Source organism: Hypanus sabinus, chromosome 2 (assembly GCF_030144855.1).
Source record: "Hypanus sabinus isolate sHypSab1 chromosome 2, sHypSab1.hap1, whole genome shotgun sequence".
Classification (NCBI taxonomy): domain Eukaryota; kingdom Metazoa; phylum Chordata; class Chondrichthyes; order Myliobatiformes; family Dasyatidae; genus Hypanus; species Hypanus sabinus.
Window position 1 is genome coordinate 165,636,216 of NC_082707.1, and position 15,193 is coordinate 165,651,408.

At 39.9% G+C, this 15,193-nt stretch overlaps 1 protein-coding gene across 7 annotated transcripts in view; it reads right to left on the reverse strand.

The window, feature by feature from the left end:
• klc1a (kinesin light chain 1a) overlaps positions 1-15,193 on the reverse strand; it is a 95,103-nt gene that overhangs the window by 52,396 nt on the left and 27,514 nt on the right. For all 7 annotated transcript variants that reach the window (XM_059958602.1, XM_059958565.1, XM_059958569.1 and 4 more), the window contains exons 5-7: positions 14,938-15,163; positions 2,454-2,541; positions 876-977 (exon numbers count right to left, since the gene is read on the reverse strand). In XM_059958602.1, coding sequence (XP_059814585.1) covers positions 876-977; positions 2,454-2,541; positions 14,938-15,163 — 416 coding nt within the window. The remainder of the gene's footprint in view (positions 1-875; positions 978-2,453; positions 2,542-14,937; positions 15,164-15,193) is intronic.

Consider the following 15,193-nt stretch of genomic DNA (forward strand, 5'->3'; position numbering starts at 1 on the left):
TTCCATTGAGAGTAGGGGAGATTCAAACTAGAGGACATGATTTGAGAGTTAGGGGGCAGAAGTTTAAGGGAAACACGAGGAGGTATTTCCTTACTCAAAGAGTGATAGCTGTGTGGAATGAGCTTCCTGTAGAAGTAGTAGAGGCCAGTTCAGTTGTGTCATTTAAGGTAAAATTGGATAGGTATATGGACAGGAAAGGAGTGGAGGGTTATGGGCTGAGTGCGGGTAGGTGGGACTAGGTGAGATTAAGGGTTCGGCACGGACTAGGAGGGCCAAGATGGCCTGTTTCCGTGCTGTGATTGTTATATGGTTATATGGTTATACTTTTCCTACATTTATAAAGCTGCTGGTACCCTCTCCCCACTCCTTCAATAAATTCCACGTTACACCCTGTGAAAATCAGTGGGTTTTGAGATGGATACATATTGCAAGTCCATTCTCTCAAAAGGAGATGGAAAAATCGAGCAAGAATCAAAGACGGATCATATGATGGCAGGAGCAAAATGTGACATCAAGATGAGCCATCAAAGAATCAGGGAGAAAAAATAAAGGGAATCCAAAAATAACGTTCCACATGCTCACAAGGATATGGACATCTCTTACAGCCTTATGGTTTCCCATAGCAACACCTAGAGGAAGTGAATGGAATTAAGATAAATTGCTCAATACACAAGCTCAGTAAGGCAGAGGAAAATTATGCCTGGGAGTAGAGGGATTGGATATCCATGGTGAAAATGTGATGGCTTGGGACATCAAAAATAGTTCCCACATTGACTCATTCTCAATATTAATATATCATTCAAGGATCAACATCTCTTCTATAACTTAAGGAATGCAAATCTAAAAGAGCATGATTGTTTTATCTTGTTACTAACCTTTTCACGGATCTCTAGAGCTCTTTTACACATGGGCTCAGCCTCTCTATATTTTCCCCTTTTTCCATGAAGTACTGCAAGATTATTTAATGTTGCTGCAACCTGCAAACAATCCAAATCAAAAATCACAAGACAATTCTTATAAATAAGCAGACTTAATTTTATTATACAAGGAAATAAAAAGGGTGTATTTTATATGTGTGTTTTGTAAAACAGTGTAACTACCTGTCAGAAATATTACAATAGAAATATTAACACCTAGCAAAAAAATCATGAAGTCTCTTGAATGCTCTTTACAGGCAGTTATGATTTTTAGATCATTCAGAAGTTAAAAGCTATGCAAATAATGATTCTGATAACTGATCCAATAGATGCATTCACAATTTAACCTCCCTATCTGGTCATCATTTAGGAATGGTAGATGTTAATCTCACCCTGTTGGTTTAACACAGGCATGGGCAAACTACGGCCCGGGGGCCGTTAAGCTTTTTAATCCGGCCCGCAGAACTTGATGAAATTATATTAATAAACCTTGTTAACGTTTTTTCCCCGCAATTCTGGCGTTTTCCCAATAGATGACGCACTCTATATACATTGACCTTTGTTGAGGTGCAGCGTATTACTCCACATTTGCGCTTTACTCTTTGTTCGGCTCGACCTATTTGTGTGAACAGGCGTTCAGCGTCATGAACATCAACAAAGCCAGCCACAGATCCAAGTTAACTGACCAACACCTCAGATCCATCCTGAGAATCGCCACAACAAAACTAAATCCAGACTTTGATGCGCTGGCTAAAAAGGGAGACCAACAACACTGTTCCCACTGAAATTTAAGTTTCTTCGTTGTGTTATGTAAAAAATGCATTTGAAAATATTTTTTTCAAGAAGCCTTACACATTACATGTCATTTCTGTTAAGTGATGGACATGAGTAGTGCGCAGGTGCACGTACGTTCTCAAAATAAAAAATGCGCTCCAGATCAAATTACGCGCTCTGCATACTGGCGCGCTGTCACTGTTCTGTCCTTGTGCTGGTCGTTGTTGAGTTTTGGCACAGGGGACAATTGAATAAGAAGGAGCAGGACAAGTAGACCTGCATCTCCTACCGTTTTTGAAATAAAGACAGTCAGGAGGAGAGTGATGATGATAATATCTTGAAGGATAACAGAATTTTCAGTGCTTTAAAATAATAACTGTTACTATTAAAAAAAGCTGTATTTTACTCATTTAATTTTCAGTGTTTTAAAAGTCATTTCAATAAATAGCTAAATACCATGGGACTTCAAAGACAGATATTTTGTTGTAATGCATTTGTTCATTTTCAAATTGAAATTAAAGCACATGTTTTCTACATATCCCATGATATGTTATTTTCTCTTATGAGGTGTATTACCAAATCACTCCGTCCATCTGCTCCTGGTCCAGCCCCCCTGTCAAATTTTAGAACCCTTTGTGGCCCACAAGTCAAAAAGTTTGCCCACCCCTGGTTTAACATCAAGAAATATTTAAACTTTTTTCTACATTCCCATGCAGAAAAATGCACACAATTCAAAGGTTAATCTGAAAGGATAATACAAACCGCAGGATGGTCTTTACCCAATGTCTTCTCCCGAATAGCTAAGGCATCATGTAACAGGTTTGCTGCTTCTTTGTATTTGTTTTGGTCTCTAAGCAAGAATTAAAGAATAATCAAGGTTACACTACAAAATTTTACAAGCTTCTACTGTTCAAGCGTTTTTCATATTGCTATACAGTACAAAACAGACCCTCTGATCCACCATAACTATGCCAACTGTCATCACAGATACTAATCACATTTAACAGCACTTGGTTCATAACCTATTATGCCTTGGTGATTCAAGATTGTCCAATGTATCTGTTATTTTGAGTACTTGCATCCACCACCTTCTCAAGCAACATGAACCAGATTTCAACTACCCCCAGGGTGAGAAATCCTCTCTAAAGCTCTGACTCCTCATTATAAACCTATAACCGCTGATATCTCTGCCATGGGGAAAAGTTTCTTACCATCTACCCCATCTATACCTTTCAGTTTTATATATACACCCATCAGGTAGCCACTCAGCCTCTTCTGCTCCTTGGAAAACAAACCTACTTCACTCAGTCTTGTCTTGTAAATGAAATGCTGCATCCTGTGCAACATCCTGGTGAATCTCCTCTCCACCCCTCTCCTGTGCGGTTTTGACTTTCTTATAGCTTTTTTGCTATTAAGCTTTCTAAAATGTCAAAGTTCACTATGTAAATATGGGCTGTAAATAAAGGCTGCATGCATTCAGCTACACAAACTTGGCTTCCTCTGCAATATAATAAATTGCAGTTATCAAAAATAAATTAGAATACATTAGTAATATTTTTTAATATGATAGCTGATACTTAACAAAAATCAAACTATATGAGCAAGAGGAAAGCAAGGGAGCAAGTAGGGCCACTCAAAGGAACAAGATCCTAAATGAGTGCTTTGAGTTAATATTTACTGAGGATGTAGAGGATAGTGAGATCAGAGTGGAGCATGCTACCATTTCAAGATTAGGAAAGAGGTAGAGCTCAGTATCTTGAAAAACATTAAGGTGGCCAAGTCCCCTATCCTGATGGGATATATCCCTGATAATTTTGTGAGACAGAGGGGTGAGAGGACCATCTATAATGTTGCTGATATGGGGAATTATTGCACAGGATCAAAGTAAACTGCAGAGAGTTGAAAAATTAGTCAGCTCCATCATGGATACTAGCCTCTGTAGTATCCAAGACATCTTCAAGGAGCAGTGCCTTAAAAAGGGGGCGTCCATCATTAAGGACCACTTCCACCTAGGACATGCTCTCTTCTCATTGTTACCACCAGGAAGGAGGTACAGAAACCTGAAGGCATACACTCAGCAACTTAGGTCCCTCTGCCATCCGATTTCTAAATGGACATTGAACCCATGAACACTATCTCACTACTTTCTTATATTTCCGCTTTTGCACTACTTGTTCTACTATTTAACACACGCATATACATACATATATACACACAGACATATACATTACACATATTTACTGCAATTCACATTTTTTCCTATATTTATCATGTATTGCATTGTACTGCTGCCACTAAGTTAACAAATTTCACAACATATTCCGGTGATATTAAACCTGATTCTGAACTCTTTCCTCTAGCCTGAAGTACAACTCTTGCCATATTTCAATCCATGCAGCCACTGTTCCATTAGCCCCATCAGCATTAACTTTGTTAATAAGTTCACCATGTTTCTTTTTCAGAAGTCTATATACCATCATCTTATTACTCTAATAAATACTTATTATTAATAAGTGAACTTAAGAAACAGCTTAACAAATCACTTCATTGTTGTCATGCCAATCCCACCCATATTCCTCTGCACATTCCTCTGCATGCTCTACTCTGTCTGCACTTTTGTAGCTTTGTTGTATATCCAGTCACAAGGGCAGGCTACTTCAGCTGTCAGTCATGAGTGGCAACATGCCCTGATAGACTTTTGAAAGGACTTTAAATTAAGAAAAGATTTACTTCAAAATACCTTAAACAATGAGAAATTGAAAATGAAGTAAAATATAAAACAAGTCACTAATCTGCACTCAACTTTTAAATCAAGGTCAATAATCCCATTCCAATAAAGGAGTTGCACTGCATCTAGCTCACAGGTTGCAGAAAAATGCACCCAAACTATGCCAAGTCTGATATCTCTTTTTTACCTTTTCAAGGTTCTTTTGAAGACCCTGACCTGGAGTTACACTTTAACTTTGGTTCTTTGTGGGAATGGGATCTGCTCTCAGGACCTTTTGACCGGTGCTTTTGATATCCGGAGGATGCGACCTGGAAGGCGAGCACGCTTTCGGAGTGCTGGATTTCCGTAGCTCTGGGGGACTTGCTGATTCTAGGCCAGTGCCCTTGACTGAAACGTTGCCGGAGAACATGGAACACTGGGAACAGCAGGTTAGCTGCCGGGAGTTGTGTGTCCAGAGAGCTTTGCCTTTTTTAGGACCAACTCTCTTGGCACAGAGCTCAGAAAAGCGAAGTAGAAGACTTCTATCATCATAAATCAACAAGTTGCTTGCTATGTCTCCCCTCTCGCTGTGAAATGGAAACACCTCCTTTTCCCTTATTAGGGAGTGTGAGAGCCTGTGGTATGTCAAGTTACTGGGTGAACAAGTAGTTTTTGGGGGTACTACTAGTCTGTGTCTTTATTGATGCTCAACTGCTTGGTGGAGAGCGCTGCTGCTTTTTTGCTGGTCGGGGTGGGGGGGTAGGCGTTGCCTTGCTGCTGCTGCTTATCGTGGGAGGGGGAGCTGGGTGGGCTTTGGGATTCAAACATTTAACTGTCATTCATTCTCTGTTTTGGTGGATGTTTGCAAAAAAGAAGAATTTCAGGATGTTTATTGTATACATTTCTCTGACATTAAATGTACCTATTGAAGTACATTTGTGTCCCGCTGCTGAATATGACAGCAAAGCAGGTTAGTGTGTACCTCTATCACTTTGGTACACAGATAATAATGTCTGAAACAAAATTAACTGTGAGTGTGCCAACATTGATTCTTGTACATTTCAGCCAAAAAATATATTGTCCCAGATGTTAAACTTTACTCCATATACCTCAAGGTTTATCTACTTCTGACATGAAGCTGACTGCTTGTAATTACCCAATCCCCATTTCTGAGCAGAAGTAAAACAGGTTTATGCAGCTACACAGCAGCTAATAACTTGTCTGAAATACCTTAATTTTAACCAAGTATATTCTTTGTAGTCTCAGGTAGTTCATCCCTGTCTAATGGTCAAAAGCATCTTTGATCAATATAACTGTGGCTGGTTTTTTTCCCTTCTACCTCATTATTCCAGCGGAACGATGGGGCAAGAAAATCCAGATAGCAGTGCACTCTGAAATGATGGGATAAGAAACAACCACAGTAATATTCAAGGATCAATTCTGTCCAAGTTGATCAGATTTCCAAATGCTTTCTCAGTAATTAAGTACCTCCTGCCATAAAGCAAATCTCTGCTGTTGCCACTTGAATCTTCATCTCACCAACCATACTTGCCTCACCAACAGCATTTCCATTCAAGCACTCTAAAACACTATGATCTGTTTCATACTTCCCTTCATTCATTTAAATCCCTCAGGCCTGGCTAAGTGTATCCTTGGACTTTGTGGGAGGCCACAGAAGAAACTGCAGTGACTCTTGCAGAGATATTTGCTTCATCATTGGCCACTGATGAAATTCCCAAAGACTGGAAGGTGGTTAATGTTGCTGCACAGTTTAAGGAGGTTAGCAAGGACAAGAAGGATAGTGAGGAAATGAGGACATCTGCTTAGAGACTATGAAATGGAAGCAGATACATGAAAAGCACAACCGGCCATGAAGCATGTATTGAAGGCTGAATTAATTATCTTATGGGATAATGACCTGACCGTGAAGGAATGTATTCTGTCTATTAGTGATGGGCACAAAACCAACAGCACATTGCAAAAATTGACCAAGGATGCTGATGACTAGGTTGAGTGTGTGCAGTAAGTTATTGGACAGTTAGACGGGCCTGGACTCTAATCAGCGCAGCCCATGTTGATTAATGTTATTGTAAACAGTTTGCAACTGTATATTGAACTAATGTTCTGAGCTGCTTAGTGACAACTCCACCATCAGCAGCAGCAGAGGGGCCAGTTTGAGAGTTTTAATAATCAGGTAGCAAGTTTTAAAGTGCTGCTAATGGAAGAAAAACAGAATAGACTTGGCAGAACGCTAGTTATCAAACAACCAAGAATTTTTGGGTCACCCAAAACTGCTGTGTGGTTGCCTTAGTAACCATTACCCTCAGCTGGCCCAGGCACATTACTTATGCGGCAAAAAGAGAGATGAAACGTATTATACAACAAACCTGGTATTAACCAGATTTTCAAAGTTCAATGTAAATTTATTATCAAAGTACATATATTTCACCATATACAATGCTGAGCTTTGTTTTCTTGTGGGCATACTCAGTAAATCCAAGAACCATAATAGAATCAATGTAAGACCTCACCCAACAGGGCGGACAAGCAAACAATGTGCAAAAGACAACAAACCATGGAAATACAAAAGAGAAAAAATAAATAAATATCAAGAACATAAGATGTCAAGTCCTTGAAAGTGAGTCCATAGGTTGTGGGAACAGTTTAGTTAAGGGGAATGTGAAGTTGAATTAAGTTATCCCCACTGGTTCAAGAGCCTGACAGCTGAGTGATAGTAACTGTTCCTGAACCCATTAGTGAGAGTCCTGCGGCTCCGGTACCTTCTTCGGGGTGGCAGCAATGAGAAGACAGCATGACCTGGGTGGTGGTGTGAGGGCATGGGTCCCTGATGATGGATGCTGCTTTCCTGCAACAACATGTAGATGTGCTCAATGGCAGGGACAGCTTTACCTGCGATGGACTGGGCTGTATCCATTACTTTGGGTAGAATTTTCCATTCACAGGCATTGGTGGTTCCACACCAGGCTGTGATGCAAGCTGTCAATATACTCTCCACTAAACATCTTCAGAAGCTTGTCAAAGTTTTAGATGGCATAGCAAATCTTCACAAACTTCTAAATGAAGTAGAAGTGCTGTTGTGCTTTCTTCATAACTGCACTTACTAGCTGGGCCCAGGACAGGTCCTCTGAAATGATAACCCCAATGAATTTAAAGCTGCTGACCCTCTTCACCTTTGATCCCCCAATGAGGACTCACTGGATCATGAACCTCTGCTGCTTATGCCAATAGATAGTATGGCATGCATGATTTATCAAAAAGATAATGCAAGAAAATACCTAGTGTTAAGACTGCTTCATAGCCTCAATCATAGGCGTCCCTGTTTGCAAATCAATTTTATATAATTGCCTAAATGCATGGTAAGTTAGTACATACTGGTGATACTGGATATGGTTTCTAGATAGGTAGAAGCATATCCCACAAGCTGAAATGCCTTAACTGTGCCAAGGTATTACTAAGAGAAATTGTTCCTAGATTTAGAATAGTGAGGATGATCAATGGTCCACACTTCAGCAGGCAAATCGTAAAAGAAATGATAAATGGCTTACACTATAAGCAACTTATCATGCCCATACCATTAAGTAATCTACAGAGACAGTAGAGAGGCAAAATGGAACTGAGAATAAACTTGCTAAGCAGTATACGGAAACAGGTTTAAAATGGCCAGAGGCCCTGCCCATCTTTCCTGTGCTTATCAGATCCAATCCCAATTCAGTGACTTGACCATCTCCCCATGAGATAGTAATAGGACACCCCATGAGGCTGCCTGTCAGTGCTCCTTTAACTATTATGGGAATGGATATACACCCCATGAATGAGGATATGTTGACTTACTGCATAGCATCAACAAAGACCTTGACAAAGTTTTCATTCACAAGTATTGGAAGTACAGAAAAAAAAAACGACTAATGAAATACGCCACATCCATGAACCAGGGTCACAACTTCATTGGAACATACCAGAGAAAGAAATGCTTAGATCTACGTTGGGACAGATTGTACAAAATGCTGCTGACGACCTACACTGCACAGAAGCTTAAAGGATTACCAACATGGATAGCGCATCACACTGCAAGCACACCTTAGCACCAGACTGATATGTAAACTATGCTCAACCAGCCTTTTTGTAATTTGATGTGAAATTGTTAATGCATGAAAGATAATTCAACTGTCTCACAAATGCAGGCTGCAGCTTCGCAAACCAACAATGAACATTGGACATGCATCCATTTTCCCACCACTATTGACTCAGGGATGCACTCATTTGCATTTCTCTCGAATAAGACCTAGTATAAATGCCAGCAGGCAGCTTTGATAAAGAAAGTTCCAGTGTGAATACATGATCCCTCCAAAGTAGAAATGAAAAAGAAAGCACACCTGTGTGTCTGGACAAACGTTACTTGAGGAAGCACTAGTGTCAGTACCACCTGACTACATGCCTGCTTTCTTTAAGTGGCTCAGCTTGAAACTTGTAGCTCCTACCAGCACTTGAGAATGGTAAGAAGGGAACTAATCTGTTAAGGAACAGCCTGCGAGTGTGACTGTTTTCCACCCTGAAGATAAAATGCAGAGGATGCACTGTCAGTTTGTCTACCGTCTCAGTTAGATTACAAGACCATAAAACATAGGCACAGAATTAGGCCATTCAGCCCATCAGTCCATTATGACTGATTTATTATCCTTCTCAATCACATTTCTGTTTCCAAAGCACCATCAAATACTCCCATTTCAGTCTTCCACAGCTGAGAACCATAATTACATCTAAGGTATGCACAGTTAGTAACATAGTTTTAATGTGATTTAAAATCACGTCCTCACTTAAAATCAACTACCTGAACAGACTCTGGTTGCTGTTGCAGTTCCATATTAAGACAGCGAAAAAGAGGACATTGCTTGAGTCTAAAATTTCATCTAAGGAAGCATGGATTTTACCTCCCAATATTGACCACCTGGCAAACACATAGTCTCTGGTAAATAAAATTGAAGATCTCAGAGCTAGAGTGCTGTACCAGAGGGACATTAGGACCAGTTGCGTTCTTTGTTTCACAGAATCTTGGTTAACCCCCTCCATTTCAGATGCAGCAGTTCAGCTTGATAGGTTCACAAAACATTGCCAAGATATGACAGCTGAGTCTTTCAAAGGCAGAGGAAGTGAAGAATGCTTCATGTTTACTCCTTGTGGTGTACAAATGTTGTGGTGTTTTCTCAGATGTGCTCACCCAAACTGAAACACCTCACAATCAAATGTTGTCCATTTTATCTGTAATGGATCATTTCAGCAATCATCTTGGTAGTGGTGTATATCCCACCACAGGCCAGTGTAAAACAGGCTCTAGACAAACAGAGCGATATAATGAACAGGCATGAAACAGCATATCCTGATGCCTTCTCCAACATTACGGGATATTTTAACCCACACAGCTTAAAAAAGTCTCTAAATGATTATTACCAACAAATCACTTGTAGTACCAGGGGAACCAACACACTGGACTACTGTTCCACCACCTATCCCACAACCACACTAGGGAAAGTCTGATGACCTAACTGTGCCTCACTCCGAGTATAGGCAGACACTGAAGACTGCAGCACCAGTAGTGAGGACAAAGAAGGTATAGACAAGGGAGTGCAGGAGTGTATACAGGACTGCTTTGAATCAGTGGACTTGATTATATTCAGGGATTCATCTTCCAGTCTGAATGAGTAAGCCACAGCTGTCACTGACTTCACTAAAAACTGTGTAGCTGAGTATGTTCTTCACCAGTCACAGCTTTATCGGAGAGTGGCAAAATGAAAGCCACTGTTGGGAAAAAAAAACAGGCAGGGGGATGAATACTTTTTATAGGCACTGTAATTCACATTTTTCTCTATTGTGTATTGCATAAGAAAACCATGTTGACTTCAGCCTATTTTATCATATGCATCCAACTACCCGAAAATCTCATCCTTAATAATGGATGCCAACATCTTCCCAACACTGAAGTCAGGCTAAATGGCTTATAATTTCCTTTCTTCTGCCTCCATCCATTCTTGAAGAAATTTGCAATTTTCCAGTCCTCCTGAACCATTCCAGAATCCAGTGATTCTTGAAAGATTATTACTAATGTCTCCACAATCTCTTCAGCTACCTCTTTCAGAACTTATAGAGATGTAGTTCTTCTGGTCCAGGTGACTTATCTAACTTCAGATTATTCAGCTTCCCAGGCACCTTCTCCTTACTAATAGCAACTATACTCACTGCTGCTCTAATACTCAAATTTCTGGCAAACTATTAGTGTCTTCTGCAGTGAAGACTGATGCAAAATACTTAGTTTGTCTGCCACTTCTTTGTCCCCCATTACTAGCTCTCTGCTGTTATTTTCCAGGGGCTTGATATCCACTCTCACCTCTTTTACCCTTTATACATGTATGTCTAAAAGAAACTTCTGGTACCCTCTTTCATACTGTTTGTTATCTTACTTTCATATTTCATGTTTTCTCTCCTTATGGCTTTTTAGTTGCCTTCTGTTGCCTTTTGAATCTTCCCATTCGTCTAACTTGCCACAATTTTTTTGCAGTACTATATGCAAATAATTATTTATATTGTATATTTTGCTTTTATGCTGTCTTGACTTCCCTTGTCAGCCATAGTTACATTATACTCCCTTATAGAACACTTCATCTTTGGAATGCATCTATCCTGTGCCGTCCAAACTGCTCTCAGAAACTCCAGCCATTGTTTTTCTGCTATCATCCTTGCTATTGTCCTCTTCCAATCATCTATGGCAAGCTCCTCTCATATGCTTCTGTAATTCCTTTTACTGATACATCTGACATTATCTTCTCACTCTCAAACTGCAGGGTGAATTCTATCATATTATGATCATTACTGCCTAAGGGTTCCTCTTCCATAAGCTCCCTAATCAAACCTGTTTCATTATACAACACCCAATCCAGAATAGTCTTCCCTCTAATGAGCTAAGCCACAAGTTGCTCTAAAAAAGCTAATAGGTGTTCTACAAACTTCATCTCTTTCTGATCCAGCTCCAACCTGATTTTCCCAATCTACCTGCATGTTGAAATCCTCGATGACCATTGTAACACTGCCCTTTTTACATGCCTTTTCTATCTCCTGTTGAAATTTATACCACACATCTTAGCTACTGTTTGGAGATCAGTATATAATTCTCAACAGGGACTCTTTACCCTTGCAATTCCTAACTCTACCCACAAGGATTCTCTAAGGATTTGATTTCATTTTTTACCAAGAGACATCCCATGCCCCTCTGCCTACTTATTTTAAATACACACACACACACACACACACACTTGATAAATATTGAGGAAAAAATAACTGAATTATATTATGTATCTCATTGTACTGCTGCCATAAATTTAACAAATTTCACAACATATGCAGGTGATATTAAACCTAATTTGATTCTTTCAGACACCTCAGTTATCCCCACACGTCATACCTGCCAAACCCTAACTGCGCTACAAGATCTACCTCATTCCATACACTACATTCATTTAAGTCCTATATTAAGTCTTACCTTCAGTCCTATATTTATCACCGTTTGATTTTGTCCCAATGTTACACTGCAACTCCTTCCACTAACTGTAATTTTGCCCTTTCATCTGTCCATCCTTCCTCAGTCTCACTACATCTATTTGTATACAGGTGGTGCCCATTTTTTGAATGTTCACTTTACGACAGCTCGCTGTTATTTAAGACCTACATTAGTATCTGTTCGCTTTTACGAGAAAAAGACGCCCGCTTTATGCGTGTGTTTACCCCAAGAAAGACTACCATGACTGTGAAGCCTTGTGCATTCAGTCGTATGTGCATGCGTGTACGTGGGTGCACATGTACGTGCATAGGCGTGTATGTGCTGATATTTTTCTCCAAATCGATTTTGGCTCGCTGTCTTCCCAATTTTGATAAGTGAAACTACACAGCACATGCAATATTTCTACTTTACATAGGCTGTATATTTATCATATCATTCCTGCTTTTACTATATGCTAGTATTATCTTAGGTTTTATGGGTTATTTGGTATGATTTGGTAGGTTATTTTTTGGGTTTTGGACCGCTCAAAAATTTTTCCCATATAAATTAATGGTAATTGCTTCTACGCTTTACGACATTTCCGCTTACAGTTTCATAGGAACTCTCTACCTTCAGATAGCGGGGGAAATCCATACCAACTGTTCCATCCTCAGCGCTATCACTCCAGTTCCCAATCCCTTACCAAATTAGTTTAAATCCTCCCCAACAATTCTAGCAAACCTCTGCACAAAGATATTGGACCCTCCCCCTTCACCTGGGTTCAGGCTTAGCCTGTCCTTTTTGTACAGGTCATACCTTCCCCAGAAGATATTGCAATGATGCAGAAATCTGAAATCCTGTTAAGAGAGAGGTTCGTGGCTATGGTTGTCAAATGAATATTTTAGCAGGAACAATTCCACCTCCTGCATTAGGGGGGAGGGGGATTAAATTGTACTGAGTTGTGCATGACCCTCAAAGCATATGGTACTGATGACAGGACTCCCCCTAACTGGCTGAGGTTTTACCAGAACTACACAAACTGGTCCCGCAGTCTTATTAACCCCAGGTTACTCTGGATTTGTGGTAACAATACCGATAAAACCGTACACCTGGATCCGGCAGAGATGTATGCTATAGGAATACTTGCCCGAGGCTTGGGGGGGGGGGGTAAAGCACGTATACACACGTACTCTTGTCAACAATTTCCTTAAAAAGGGTCACCTTAAGTGGGAGGTCGAGAATCCCCTTACTACATGGAACACTGGGTTTCATAAATTTATTCTTCTTTTCAAAAATGGTATTTCAAAACTGTTGGGCTCTAGATTCCATGACAGCCAGTGGAGGTGTTCTGTGCTATTATAAATGAGTCCAACTGCTACTTTGTGGATTAAAATGGCCATAGAGCATCAAATATGGACACTGTATAAAAGCAGCTTAAGATTTTGTATAAAGTGACAGAGGAAAAGCCCTTTAACTGGTGGGGATGGATACCAGATTATTTGGAGGCATTGTTAAGCCTCATCATGTAGGCAATAATAGTGGTGACCTACACATCAATCCAGACAGTATTATGCCTAGGCCGTGAATTAAGCAAGACTATAAAACAACAAATGCCCCTGAACAAATAAATCTCCATGTTCCTCATATCAAAACTTTCAAAAGAAACTGAGCCCTTTATGCCTTACTGTACATACAATACAATAATTAAGAGTGTTTCCACAGAATTGAGAGAGTTGTCTTCAGAGGACAAAAGTGTTGAAAATATGAAAACATGCTTGCAAAAGAGTTAATGATTAACTGCACATCCTTACTGCAGAAGTACCAAATTGATCAAGAACTGAAAACTGTTAGAATGAATTAGGCCTTGTGCAGTTTGGATGAAGTCTTTTTTTTAAATGACAGTCTTTGCCAGACTGTGATTTAGCAAGGCCATAGAAATTTACTGAAGAACAATACAAGGAGGAACTGTAAGGAGGTACAGCCAACTTTGATTGAGAGCAAAGTGCTACCCCTTAACTGCACCCTTGCTAGCAAGATAATAAGAGGATTTTGCTGTTCACATTTGGTGTACTCGGGATATTTACAACACAGGGTCATGCAAAAGCACACTTGGCCTTCATCAGTCAGGATATTGAGTTTTAGAGTTGTCTACGTTGGTAGTGAGGCTGCACTGGATAGTAAAGAGTACACAAAAGATTTGTGAGGATGTTGCCAAGACCAGAGGGCCTGAATTCCATGGAGAGGCTGGTCAATCTAGGCCTTTATTCCTTGAAATGTAGCAGGAGGAGGGGCAACCTTACAGAAATGTTAAAATTATAAGAGGCACTTATGACAACAACCTTTGGAGTCAAAAACAAGGCGGCATAGATTTTGGATGAGACAGGAAAGAATTAAAAAGGAACCCAAGAAGCAATCTTTTCAAGCAGTGGGTGGCAAGGATATGGAACAAGAGACTAGCGGAAGGAGTTGAAGCAGGTACAATAGTAGTGTTTAAGCAGCTTTTGCATAGGCAGACTTAGAGGAATATGGGCCAAATGGAGGAAATTGGGACTTGCTTGGTGGGGACTGGTCAGCATGGACTTGTTGAGCCAAAGGACCAGAATCCATGCTGTACTGCCCTATGACTCTAATTCAGATACCTCCCAGTTGCAAACTTTATTCTCTCCTCAGCATTCCTGATGTCTCCCAAAGATTTTGTATAAACACTCATTCAATCCCAGCTGCTGTAACTGGAAGACCTGACTTACTAACTTTATTTAATAAAAAAATCCTTTTACATAACATTTATAAACTGCAGTAAGAGATTTGCTAATAAAAATGCATTTCATTTTTGTTCCAAAGATGTAGTAACTCAAATATTTCTGATCCTACCTTTATTGGCAATTAATGAATTTTTGGTTGGCGTGATCAAGAAAAAAAACTTATGAAACTTTCAAAGTACAAAACCAATTTTAAATATTTAAACTTTTCTACGCACAAAAAAAACCACTAACCTGTACACCAAAGCAAGAATGTTTAGCATCGTAGCAACATCAGGATGGTCATGCCCCGAAGTTTTCTCCAAATCTTCAAGAGCTTGTTTACAAAGAGGCACAGCAACTTCATACCTGCCTTGTGATGCATACTGTATGACTAAATTATGCAAGGTCCTTAGTCTGGCTGGGATTTCATAGCCACCCTGCTGTGCTGCAGCAGCTGCACTGCTATGTTGTTGCTGAACTGTAAATTAATAAAATGCTATCTATATTA